General features: G+C 43.2%; 1 protein-coding gene across 1 annotated transcript in view; it reads left to right on the forward strand.

Annotated features, from left to right (window-relative positions):
- LOC126176647 (arylsulfatase B-like) overlaps positions 1-14,206 on the forward strand; it is a 437,026-nt gene that overhangs the window by 291,070 nt on the left and 131,750 nt on the right. Inside the window, exon 7 of the mRNA XM_049923804.1 lies at positions 13,287-13,416. Coding sequence (XP_049779761.1) covers positions 13,287-13,416 — 130 coding nt within the window. The remainder of the gene's footprint in view (positions 1-13,286; positions 13,417-14,206) is intronic.

Here is a 14,206-nt window from a genome sequence, read left to right on the forward strand (position 1 = left end):
GGGGAATCTCTGACGCATCAAGAATTAAAGAACTTTTCCACAGACGGAACGGGGTTCTAAGAGCTGAGCCGAATAAACCCGAAAGGGTGAATACCAGTCGCTGGTTTTTCAGTTTCTGATTGGGTGTGCGAAAGTTAAGTGTTGTTATAATTATTAGAGAAATCCATAGATTCAGACTACCAGAGTGGAAATAAACGACTAACAGGAACAACTGGTAGGAAAGATTACATATTATGTTCTCGGTGTATCCTAGAAAATGAAATTTGACAGAAGTTTTGTGCAAGATCGCTACACTACTAAGGGCGAGTTGTACAGTCCCCGGTTAGCAGCCGTGTAAGTTCTATTCTCGGAACAGCACGGAAAACACCCTGTATGAACGCGTAATAAAGTCCAACCGGCGAATAAATGCGGGATAACTAATCGGATGATTCTGGCAGGGTTACTTAAGTTAGCAGGAGAATAAGTTTTGACATTGGTAGAAATACTTACAGAATTAGTGATAACAAGATTTGAAACGTCCCCTTTGAACAATTATACATGACTGTGCTTAAACTGACACACAATATTTTTAGCGCAACGCAATCTGACTTTCAAAAATCCCTACAAAAGAATGGCCCTGTCTAACATTAACCTATACCTTTCACAAATCACTTACCTCACAAAAATCTTCATTACTCGAACTACTGCAATACAGCGAGCGCCACTACTGCCAGCTAAATAAAAGATTCAAACTACGGAAGGCACTAACTACTGATAGGCATAGTTAGCAAATGAAAGACTTTAATAGAGAACAAACAATGTACTTACCTCAATAGTGTTCAAAAGTCATAATGTATATAGCAGTTCATGATATCCAGTATTGCAAATTTCAAAACTCCGCCATCTCTCTCCTCACATCCACCACTGCTGGCGGCTCACCTCCAACTGCGCAACGTTACGCGCTGTTAACAGCCAACTGCCCAACGCTACAATGGCAGACAACAATGCAAACTAGCCACAGACTGCACACAGCACAGCCATTGATTTTCATACAGAGGTGGCGTTACCAATAAAAAAACCTGAACAGCCTACTTACAGATTGTTTGTTGGAACGAGGAAGAAGAAGAAACGGGGAAATCACAAAAATTATATGGAAGAATATGACGATTCCAAATTTATATAAAAATTACATACTACTACTTTTTTATCTTATGCTTGAGAAAGTTGAACGTGTGAATGGAATGTGGAACTATTTCCTAACATAAAACTTTTAGTAGCCCTGATAGCCATTTGATATTTTTACTTCGTGAAATATATTCCGTCGTGCTATTTATATAAATGACCACTTGAGCCAAAACAGCCTCGCTTACTTGGTGTGTGTTATAACTGCTGCAATATCAGTACGGCGTATTTTGTTTTACCTAGAAGACAGTCACAAAATAGACCTAATAAAACATAGAAACTAAACCTCTCTTCGATACTATTCCTATTAACAGCTCTTTCAGTATTAGAGAACGACGTTTTGATTTTTCATGTAGCAAATCGTTTGACGAACTTTGATGAGGTAATAAATTCTTCCGCAGAACGTAAGACACGCCGCGTAAAGCTATAGCAAGATCAGAGAGGAAAAAAATGCTGGGACCTAAGGATTGAAGAAATGTGTACTGCCTTGCTTGTCTCTTGTTTTCACTGGTTTTATCTTTCCTCTATTTAATTTTAGGTCACACAAAAAAAAGAGAATGTTATTAGCTAACAGGCAATGAAGAGTACAGATTTTCTGAAGAGTTCTTATTCTCCCAGTCCCAAATAATCGAAATCATTATTAACTGTAAGTTTTTTCTTTCAGGGGGTTGGATGTCAAATCGGCCAACTGGGAGTAGGAGATATTTTAATTTCTACTTTCCTGAATACAGGTTTGATGGCTTACATTACAAAATACACACCTGACATACGGTACAAGGATGCTGAATAATACAGTGTGAAGAGTCGTGACACTGCACTTTGGCACCAAATAACTTGTCTTACATTTCCTCATATATATGTTTTATATATCAAACTCTTTAGAAATATTTAGAAAGGTGTGCGCTACAAAATGAACATGTTTATGAAAAATCTTTTATTTTTAACTCTTGACGTCCTAGATCAAACGCTCTAGAGGAGTGGGAGGGGGTGCCACTATAAAGCTTTTGCACCGGTGCGGAAATATCGTAGAGCCGGGTCTACGTAACCGAAAAGAACACAAAATATCAACAAAACAGGCGATTCCAAATGAGCGATTTGTAAAGACGGGTCTTGTCCAAATCTTGTTCTTCGCGGTTGCCTCGTGTTTTCTGGTGAAGTTACGACAGGGTAGTGGATGTTTCCTTTACTCATTAGTTTCAGAATAATTTTATTGTGAGAGAGTCATTTAAAACGGAAATGATTATATCTTAGAAGAAATACAAGATGCTACTAAAATAGAGACCACCAATTTAGTATTGGAGGGCAGCGTGGAGGGTAAAATCGTAGAGGGAGACCATGAGATGAATACACTAAGAAAATTCAGAGGGATGTAGGCTGCAGTAGGTACTGGGAGATGAAGAAGCTTGCACAGGATAGAGTAGCGTGGAGAGCTGCATCAAACCAGTCTCAGGACTGAAGACCACAATAACAACAACGACAACTAAAATATTTTCAAATAAAATAGAAGACACAATCGAAACTTTTTATCCATTTCCATATTAATGTCGCTGGCCCATAACACAGTTCTTACAACGTTTCTAGAACTGATTCCTGAGGTGACAGTTTGTAACGAAGTAAGCCACAGGCGTCAGTTTAGCGTCCAGCAGTTTCGGTCCGTGCCGCTTTCTGTTGATCAGTGTAAACATGCGTTGCAAGTACACCAACGAATATAGGCTATGCGTATATCTGTTATTAATTAAAATCAATTCCTCGCACACGAAACGGATGAGACCCCTCCCCCCTCACCAATGACAAATAACGGACATTTGTCAGACAAACGATGTCGTCTATCGTTACCTATATCTACATTAATACATCGCAAACCACGTGAAGTGCATGAAACATGTTAGGTTGAAATGCAACTGCACCGCTGCTCTACAGGAATTTATTCATCTGCATTTGCCACGCCTGCAACACAGATTTTGTTTCTAAAAGTAGGTACGCGTAAAATAGCTATTCATTAGCACTTCTCGAAAGTATAAGAATGGAAGCTAGAGAAACAATGCGAAAACCTGAAGACATACAAGTACGCTCAACATGAAAACAGAGCCATAAAAAATATTCCCTCTCCTCCTAAAGACAAATTTCTTTGACAACAGCTGTCAAAATGAAAAGTTCCCGACCGGGAACAGTAGATGGTTCTCTGAATTACGAAGGCAGTATGCTACCAAATGCGCATATTCGAGCATAACACGTTATACGAAACCCGTCCTAGTTTGTACTTTTTCATTCTTATCGATCTTACAAATTTATCTGAGACAAAACTTTCACTTCTGCATATACGCAGTATTGCTTATAGACATTTGATAAGCAAAAGTACTTGTACACTTCTACATTTGTACTTTTGGATTTAGACGTTTGGTGGCCTTGATGGCATGTTATAATAGCAAATCATAACAAAAACCCTCAGGTTTTGGCCGGCCGCGGTGGCCATGCGGTTCTAGGCGCTTCAGTCCGGAAACGCGCTGCTGCTACGGTCGCAGGTTCGAATCCCGCCTCGGGCATGGATGTGTGTGATGTCCTTAGGTTAGTTAGGTTTATGTAGTTCTATGTATAGGGGACTGATGACCTCAGACGTTAAGTCCCATAGTGCTTAGAGCCATTTAAACCATTTTTGAACCCTCAGGTTTTGATCAACCATTAATGGGACTAAAAGGCATATTTTCATAATATGAAAGTTCTACTACATATATCAGCAAATACGACGTAATAGTTTCAGGATAACTGGTTCAAACATCGAAACTGTCAGGTCCGGTCTATAAAGTGGAACTGAATCGTGCATCGCATTGTGTCACACTTCGCAGCATATTCTCAAAATCATCTTAATGTCATACTGTTATTCAAGCTCGTTAACGTTCCATGACCGACATTACACACTCTGACGTCGCAAAATTTGTCGCGGTCCACAACCACATTCGCTTCACAACCGTTTGAGAAAAGGTGTAGTAATTAGCGTATTCTGGTATTGTTTGTTCTTCCAGAGTAGAATTTCTCGTCTTAAGGTTGGCTAGCGTTGCTGCATCTGGATCAGGAGGTCCCGGGTTCGAATCCCGGCCGGATTGGGGACTTTCTCTGCCCGGGGATTGGATGTTTGTGTTTTCCTCATCATTTCATCATCATCACCATCATCATCATTCGTGACGGTGACTATATTGGATTGTGAAGAAACTGGACTGTGTAAGAACTGGGACCTTGTACGTGCGCACCCGGCCGCTGTGGAGAAGCTGTTCTAGGCGCTTCAGTCCGGAACCACGTGGCTGCTACGGTCGCAGGTTCGAACCCTGCCTCGGGCATGGATGTGTGTGATGTCCTTAGGTTGGTTAGGTTTATGTAGTTCTATGTCTAGGGGACTGATGACCTCAGACGTTAAGTCCCATAGTGCTTAGAACCATTTGAACCATTTGTACGGGCGCTGATGACCGCGCAGTTGAGCACCCCACAAACCACATATCATCATCATCTCGTGTTAAGGTTGTTAATAGTTCTGAATGCTAGTTTTATGGGTGCATTTTTTATAAATTGTTCATCTTGTTTGACAGTTTTCCCATGTATTCCTCTGGTACGTATGTGGCTTTTCGTCTAACTAAAAGGTATCAGATAGATTATATAATGGTAAGACAGAGATTTAGGAACCAGGTTTTAAATTGTAAGACATTTCCAGGGGCAGATGTGGACTCTGACCACAATCTATTGGTTATGACCTGTAGATTAAAACTGAAGAAACTGCAAAAAGGTGGGAATTTAAGGAGATGGGACCTGGATAAACCGAAAGAACCAGAAGTTGTACAGAGTTACAGGGAGAGCATAAGGGAACAATTGACAGGAATGGGGGAAAGAAATACAATAGAAGAAGAATGGGTAGCTCTGAGGGATGAAGTAGTGAAGGCAGCAGAGGATCAAGTAGGTAAAAAGACGAGGGCTGGTAGAAATCCTTGGGTAACAGAAGAAATATTGAATTTAATTGATGAAAGGAGAAAATATAAAAATGCAGTAAATGAAGCAGGCAAAAAGGAATACAAACGTCTCAAAAATGAGATCGACAGGAAGTGCAAAATGGCTAAGCAGGGATGGCTAGAGGACAAATGTAAGGCTGTAGAGGCTTATCTCACTAGGGGTAGGATAGATACTGCCTACAGGAAAATTAAAGAGACCTTTGGAGATAAGAAAACCACTTGTATGAACATCAAGAGCCCAAATGGAAACCCAGTTCTAAGCAAAGAAGGGAAAGCAGAAAGGTGGAAGGAGTATATAGAGGGTTTATACAAGGGCGATGTACTTGAGGACAATATTATGGAAATGGAAGAGGATGTAGATGAAGATGAAATGGGAGATACGATACTGCGTGAAGAGTTTGACAGAGCACTCAAAGACCTGAGTCGAAACAAGGCCCCCGGAGTAGACAACATTCCATTAGAACTACTGACGGCCTTGGGAGTGCCAGTCCTGACAAAACTCTACCATCTGGTGAGCAAGATGTATGAGACAGGCAAAATACCCTCAGACTTCAAGAAGAATATAATAATTCCAATCCCGAAGAAAGCAAGTGTTGACAGATGTGAAAATTACCGAACAATCAGTTTAATAAGCCACAGCTGCAAAATACTAACACGAATTCTTTACAGACGAATGGAAAAGCTAGTGGAGGCCGACCTCGGGGAAGATCAGTTTGGATTCCGAAGAAATACTGGAACACGTCAGGCAATACTGACCTTACGACTTATCTTAGAAGAAAGATTAAGGAAAGGCAAACCTACGTTTCTAGCATTTGTAGACTTAGAGAAAGTTTTTGACAATGTTGACTGGAACACTCTCTTTCAAATTCTAAAGGTGGCAGGGGTAAAATACAGGGAGCGAAAGGCTATTTACAATTTGTACAGAAACCAGATGGCAGTTATAAGAGTCGAGGGACATTAAAGGGAAGCAGTGGTGGGGAAGGGAGTAAGACAGGGTTGTAGCCTGTCCCCGATGTTATTCAATCTGTATACTGAGCAAGCAGTAAAGGAAACAAAAGAAAAATTCGGAGTTGGTATTAAAATGCATGGAGAAGAAATAAAAACTTTGAGGTTCGCCGATGACATTGTAATTCTGTCAGAGGCAGCAAAGGACTTGGAAGAGCAGTTGAACGGAATGGATGGTGTCTTGAAGGGAGGATATAAGATGAACATCAACAAAAGCAAAACGAGGATAATGGAATGTAGTCGAATGAAGTCGGGTGATGTTGAGGGTATTAGATTAGGAAATGAGACACTTAAAGTAGTAAAGGAGTTTTGCTATTTGGAGAGCAAAATAACTGATGATGGCCGAAGTAGAGAGGATATAAAATGTAGACTGGCAATGGCAAGGAAAGCGTTTCTGAAGAAGAGAAATTTGTTAACATCGAGTATAGATTTAAGTGTCAGGAAGTCATTTCTGAAAGTATTTGTATGGAGTGTAGCCATGTATGGAAGTGAAACATGGACGGTAAATAGTTTGGAAAAGAAGAGAATAGAAGCTTTCGAAATGTGGTGCTACAGAAGAATGCTGAAGATTAGATATGTAGATCACATAACTAATGAGGAAGTATTGATTAGGATTGGGGAGAAGAGAAGTTTGTGGCACAACTTGACCAGAAAAAGGGGTCGGTTGGTAGGACATGTTCTGAGGCATCAAGGGATCACCAATTTAGTATTGGAGGGCAGAGTGGAGTGTAAAAATCGTAGGGGGAGACCAAGAGATGAATACATTAAGCAGATTCAGAAGGATGTAGGTTGCAGTAGGTACTGGGATATGAAGAAGCTTGCACAGGATAGAGTAGCATGGAGAGCTGCATCAAACCAGTCTCAGGACTGAAGACCACAACAACAACAACAACAACAGGGTTTCTTTTGTTAATGTTGTACACTAAGGTGACTAATGTCATGGGATACCGATATACATAAAATCAGGTGGAAGTAATATCTGGTGCACAAGGTATAAAAGGGCAATTCTTTGATGGAGTTGTCATTTGTGCTCAGGTGATTCATGTGAAAAGGCTTCCGACGGGAATTAACAGACTTTGAACGCGCGTTGGTAGTTGTAGTTAGCGGCATGGGACTTTCCACTTTGGAAATGATTAGGGAATTGAATATTCCAAGATCCACAGTGTCAGGAATGTGCCGAGAATACCAAATTTCAGACATTACCTCTACCACGGACAATGCAGTGGCCTTCAGTTAACAGCCGAGAGCAGCGGCGTTTGGGTAAGGTTGTCAGTGCTAACAAACGAGCAATATTGAAAAAACCGCAGAACTCAGTGTGGGACCTGCGACGAACGTATTCATTAGCAAAATGCGGAAAATTTGGCATTAGTGGGCTATGGCAACAGGCGACTGACGCGAATGCCTTTGCTAACAGCACCACATCGCCTACAGCGCCTCTCCTGGTCTCGTGACCATTTCGGTTGGAGACAAACCGACTGGAAAATCGTGGCCTGGTTGGATGAGTCCAGATTTCAGTAAGTGAGAGCTAATGGTAGAGTTCGAGTGTTGCGCAAACCCCACGAAGCCGTGTACCTAACCAGTTGCCAACAAGGCACTGTGCGAGCTGTTGGTGGCTCCATAACGGTGTTGGTTGTGTTTACTTGGAATGAACTGGGTCCGCTGGTCCAACTGAACTACTTGGAGACCATTTGTAACCATTCATGGACTTCATGGTCCCAAACAACGATGGAAATCATATGGATGAGAGTACGCCATGTCACCGGGCCTCAGTTGTTCGCTGTTGGTTTGGAGAAAAATCTGAACAATTCGAGAAACTGATTTTGCCACCCCGATCGCCCGACACGAAAGGCGTCGAACATTTATGGGACATAATGGAGAGGTCGGTTCGTGCACAAAATCCAGCACTGGCAGCACTTGGCGTAGTGACGGACAGCTACAGAGGCGGCACGGCTCAATGCTTCTGCAGCGAACTTCCGACGCCTTGTTGAGTCCATACTACATAGAAGATGTGAGCGTACCACAACGTATCGAAGCAGCGGTGCTTGTTAGAAACCCGGACAGAGAAAACAGGGCGATATCGGAACGAGCTATTGTGGATTCAACAACGCAGAAATCATGTATGAGGTCGGAGATCACGATACTGAGGAAAAGGGAGAGGACTTCAATTTGGTGGTAATTTTTGTAGTGGACTGACAAGACAGCCAGTCCACAGTGACGGGTAACCGAAAGGCACGCGTTTACACAACCCGGCTGGCGTTAGATCTGAAACAGGATACGTAATGAATGCTATAAAGAAAAGTACGTAGCTGCTGGAATACTTAACTTTAATCCATCATTTGTATACAGCATTCTTGATGATACAAGTGAGACTCTCTCTAGAAATGGTTAATGGCGCCTTGCTAGGTCGTAGCCATGGACTTAGCTGAAGGCTATTCTAACTATCTTTCGGCTAATGAGAGAAAGGCTTCGTCAGTGTAGTCGCTAGCAAAGTCGTCCGTACAACTGGGGCGAGTCCTAGTACGTCTCTCTAGACCTGCCGTGTGGTGGCGCTCGGTCTGCAATTACTGACAGTGGCGACACGCGTGTCCGACATATACTAATGGACCGCGGCCGATTTAAAGCTACCACCTAGCAAGTGTGGTGTCTGGCGGTGACACCACAAATTTAATGGGTATGGAGAAGAAATTTGGAGGAGAAAATTAATGAGTTAGTACGAGATAATAATGAGACGAGGACGGACATCAAAATTATCGGTGCTCAGGTAAATCAGATGCGAGACGAACACAAGTCATGGGTAAATAAACACCAGGAAAAACTACGTAAAGTAAACACCAAAGCAACGAAACGTTTAAATGTTGCACATGATGCTAAGAAGGCGGCAGAGAGCACCAAGAGAGTAACAGAAAGTTTCGCAAGACGTGTAGCAGCTGAAGCAGCGAAAATGAGTAAACGCACAGAACAGCAAGGACGAGAGGCGGTGATCATTTTGAAGATGACGGTCGAAAGCGTGGAAAAGCGGCAAAATGACGCGGAGCAGTGCATCGACACGAAAGTACGTGAAGACGCAGATTTTCATGCGACAGCGGCCATGGACAAATTAGAGTCTGAGCTGCGCAAATTAGGGACAGGTTCAGAGGAAACAACTGTAACCCCCGTACACCGGACAAAAGGAAGTCTGGCACGATATAAGGACGTATCCCATCACCTTATCGTATTACGGTGTATTGGCTGGTATTTGAGTTTTGTAGCCTGCCTGGGCGGCCGAGCGGTTCTAGGTGCTACAGTCTTTAACCGCGCGACCGCTACGGTCGCAGGTTCGAATCCTGCCTCGGGCATGGGTGTGTGTGATGTCCTTAGGTTAGTTAGGTTTAAGTAGTTCTACGTTCTAGGCGATTGATGACCTCAGAAGTTAAGTACCATAGTGCTCAGAGCCATTTGAACCATTTTTGTGAGTTTTGTATGTTTGCGTGAAATTGTCTTTCCAGGCTATTGATTGGAGTGTAGATATTTCTTTCTGTATTGCTCATTGTTCTAGCGTCAGAAGGATGTATTAGACAAAGTACTAAAACACAACACTGAACCAAAATTGTATAACAAATCCACTAAAAGGCGTGTAACAAGGTGAAGTAATATTAATGAAAGATTAAAATTCTGAGTCCCGAAATGACTTGCAAAAAATGGATTTTTTTAATGAAGTTCTTGATTCTAGTCGACTTTCCTGATAACAATGGACCGATACATATCAATCCATAACATGGTTTTTTCTGTATTGCATCTATTAGTAAAAAGCAATTTAATTATATATTTTCCTTTTCGCACAATGTAATGTCACTGTACGGCTTTACAAGTAATAGAGGTGGACGTTTATGTACTATACCTTGAGGTACTGCACAACATTATGAATATCGGCTGGACCATACAAGAGTAATGGAGATCTCTCATTGTATCAACCCAGCAAGGTAGTGCAGTGATTGAGACACTGGAACCGTATTCTGGAAGACACCGGTTCGAAATTCCGCCGGTTCATTCAGATACGTCTTTGTCACTATTCGCCCGCATCTCGTGGTCGTGCGGTAGCGTTCTCGCTTCCTACGCCCGGGTTCCCGGGTTCGATTCCCGGCGGGGTCAGGGATTTTCTCTGCCTCGTGATGGGTGGGTGTTGTGTGCTGTCCTTAGGTTAGTTAGGTTTAAGTAGTTCTAAGTTCTAGGGGACTGATGACCATAGATGTTAAGTCCCATAGTGCTCAGAGCCATTTGAACCATTTGAACTTTGTCACGATTCCTCTAAACAGCTGAACACGAAGGCCCAGATTGTTTCTTTGCAGGGCACAGCCTAGTTTCCACCCCCGTCCTAGTTTCTCCTTCTACCATAATAACCTCGTCGCCAACAGGAGATTCCACCTTTATATTCTTTCCATCCTGCTATCTCTGGATTTCATTTTTGCCTTTTGCATCACGAAAAAATGACGGAATGGCGTAAGATGATGTGAAGATGCGACAGTTTTAATCTTAACTATGATTATGACTCCCCTCTAAAAATGTTGTTACTGTCTACACTATGCTAGCCCTATTGGTACTGAGACTACAGTTCGTGTAGGAGTTGTAGTTGGACATTTACGTGTCGGAACAAGATTGCAAATTTTTGAATTTTTTGTGCTGACCTGGTGTATTCACTCCAGGTAGTTGTTCCAGTCCAAGGTAAGGAGAGCTGTAGGGTTTTCATCACGTATTACTATTAGTTCAAGTCCGTTGCTGCTATATGGGACTCCGATCTTTAGAGTCAGACAATTAGCAGTCGATGTTTCAAAATGTTTGCCTATTATTTTATTTCCGTAGTTAGCATAAGAAAACCACAGTCGTTATTAAGTAGTGTGCTCCGATCGGAAAGCGATCTTGCAAATCCTCATCCATAGGCGAAAACGATCCATTAATGTAATTCATGCGCTTTTCCTACAGTAATGAACATCAGATAAAAATTTTCCCAATATGTAACTAGTCTGCATCGGTCACAGATTCACAGCAGGAAACGCATTCGTCCAGATTTATGGGCAAATCTGAAATCTGCCTAGCCTACCAACACTCAATTGTACTGACTGCCGGCGAGGCTTGAACTCTGCTAACTGCCAGCGCAGATATATCCCACGAACTGTCATTCATAGCAACACGACAATGGAGCTATTCAATACTTTTCTTTGGTTTTAAATTTTACTGTGAGGTAACTTTTGTTAGTAGTGGCCCGCTTCCTAATGCCTACACTGAGATGTAAGATACCCTATATACACTACTGGCCATTAAAATTGCTACACCACAAAGATAATGTTCTACAGACGCGAAATTTAACCGACAGTAAGAAGATGCTGTAATATGCAAACGATTAGCTTTTCAGAGCATTCACCCAAGGTAGGCGCCGGTGGCGACACCCACAACGTGCTGACATGAGGAAGGTTTCCAACCGATTTCTCATACACAAACAGCACATCACCGGCGCTGCCTGGTGAAACGTTGTTGTGATGCCTCGTGTAAGGAGGAGAAATGCGTATCATCACGTTCCCGACTTTGAAAAAGGTCGTATTGTAGCCTATCGCGATTGCGGTTTATCGTATCGCAACATTGCTGCTCGCGTTGGTCGAGATCCAATGACTTTTAGCGGAGTATGGAATCGGTGGGTTCAGGAGGGTAACACGGAACGCCGTGCTGGATCCCAACGGCCTCGTATCACTAGCAGTCGAGGTGACGGATCGTGCAACCACGTCTCGATCCCTGAATCAACAGGTGGGGACGTTTCCAAGACAACAACCATCTGCACGAACAGTTCGACGACTTTGCAGCAGCATGGACTATCAGCTCGGAGATCGTGGCTGCGGTTACCCTTGACGCTGCATCACAGGCAGGAGCGCCTGCGATGGTGTACTCAACGACGAACCTGGGTGCACGAATGGCAAAACATATTTTCGGATGAATCCAGGTTATGTTTGCAGCATCAAGATGGTCGCATCCGTGTTTGTTGACATCGCGGTCAACGCACATTGGAAGCGTGTATTCGTCATCGCCATACTCGCGTATCACCCGGCGTGATGGTATGGGGTGCCATTGGTTCCACGTCTCGGTCACCTCTTTTTCGCATTGACGGCACTTTGAACAGTGAACATTACATTTCAGATGTGTTATGACCCGTGGCTCCACCCTTCATTCGAACCCTGCGAAACCCTACATTTCAGCAGGAAAATGCGCGACCGCATGTTGCAGGTCCTGTACGGGCCTTTCTGGATACAGAAAATGTTCGACTGCTGCCCTGGCCAGAACATTCTCCAGATCTCTCACCAATTGAAAGCGTCTGGTGAATGGTGACCGAGCAACTGGCTCGTCACAATGCGCCTGTCACTACTATTGATGAACTGTAGAATCGTGTTGAAGCTGTATGGGCAGCTGTACCTGTACACGCCATCCAAGCTCCGTTTGACTCAATGCCCAGGCGTATCAAGGCCGTTATTAAGGCCAGAGGTGGTTGTTCTGGGTACTGATTTCTCAGGATCTGTGCACCCAAATTGCGTGAAAATGTAATCACATGTCAGTTCTAGTATAATATATTTGTCCAATGAATACCCGTTTATCATCTGCGTTCCTCTTGGTGTAGCAATTTTAATGGCCAGTAGTGTACTTACACAAATTCCTCTTTTACGTTTTGTTTCGCAAATAAAAAGTAACGTTGCTTTCCATGGTCGCAATCGCCGAAAAACACTCTCTCATCACGGCGGTTGTCTGTTTCAGTGCTCAGGTTGTTTGACTGACACTAAACAAATGAGGATTTGTGACCCATAGTTGTTACAGACTGTCTCCTGCAGGCAAGGAGAAATTACTTCTGTCTCTGGTCCGCTGCACTGCAATAGATTTCCGCACACTTATTTTGTTCACTGTGACATGTCTTGACATTAGGAAATCACTGTCTACGGATAAACCGACAGACCGGGCTGAAAGTCTGTTTACTTTGCAGGTGTGAATTGGTTCTTAAGCACTGGAACGACCAACATGTGACTTTTGTTCTCGGACCTGATGTCACTATTGTTGAATTTCCGTATGTCCACACTCTGCTTTCGCTGGTTTTTTCAGTGTTATGCGTGCTTTTTGCAGATGAAGGGCACACCCTGGGAGGGTGGCGTGCGCGGCGTCGCCGCAGTCTGGAGTCCGAGGTTGAAGCCCCGGGTGTCCCGGCAACTGATGCACATCACGGACTGGATGCCCACTCTGTACTCGGCCGCCGGTGAGTACAGCGAGCTGTTCACAAGGTACTGTTGAGGATGTTCTGAAAATCACGACAGGCTGTGGAGAGATTCTTTGTACTACTACTACAGTCGTGCTAAGGCTCGGCAGTTGTGGCTGCTCTCTGCCTACCTCAGTTAAGACTTCAACACAGAAATGCTAGACGAGCACGTGCAGTGCTCGCTATACATTAATCTCCGAAGCATGAGCACCTATATTCCAACCTAAATACCGTCACAGTGACACAATAACTTAGATATGCAGGTAGTTAACTATGTTTATTATTTAGCGATCGTCTAGTTAGGATTAGTTGTCGGACAATCGAGTTTATAACTGCAAAGCAAGAATTCTATGAACAATATCAGTTTGTTGTGAACGAATTTCTGTATGAACCGAAGTACATTACTTTTAGGCAGTTATTGTCGTGAGGTGATACCAGTTCTCTGAACATTAATGGCAAACAGTGGCTCCGTAGAAGCTTGACTGCAAATGAATGTAGCCCTAACACACACGTCAAATATTTTGGAAGACTACTTGGGATGCACAGCAAACTTTTGAAATGTGCACTGCTCGCAAACGCGAAATAATCAAGTGCAAGACTCGCGAAATAAGACAAGTAATCATGCAACCCAAGCTGCACTGCAAGTCCTGCAAATTGTGATCTGCACAGATACCGGACAATGCCAATTGCGAAATGCGAAAATTGCTTAAAACTCAGCGTCGTTGGTGGCCGAGAATAGCAGACATAGACGTCAGGACGGGTCCAGTCATTCTGTTCACAACAGGTCCCG

This window comes from Schistocerca cancellata, chromosome 3, assembly GCF_023864275.1.
Source record: "Schistocerca cancellata isolate TAMUIC-IGC-003103 chromosome 3, iqSchCanc2.1, whole genome shotgun sequence".
NCBI lineage: Eukaryota > Metazoa > Arthropoda > Insecta > Orthoptera > Acrididae > Schistocerca > Schistocerca cancellata.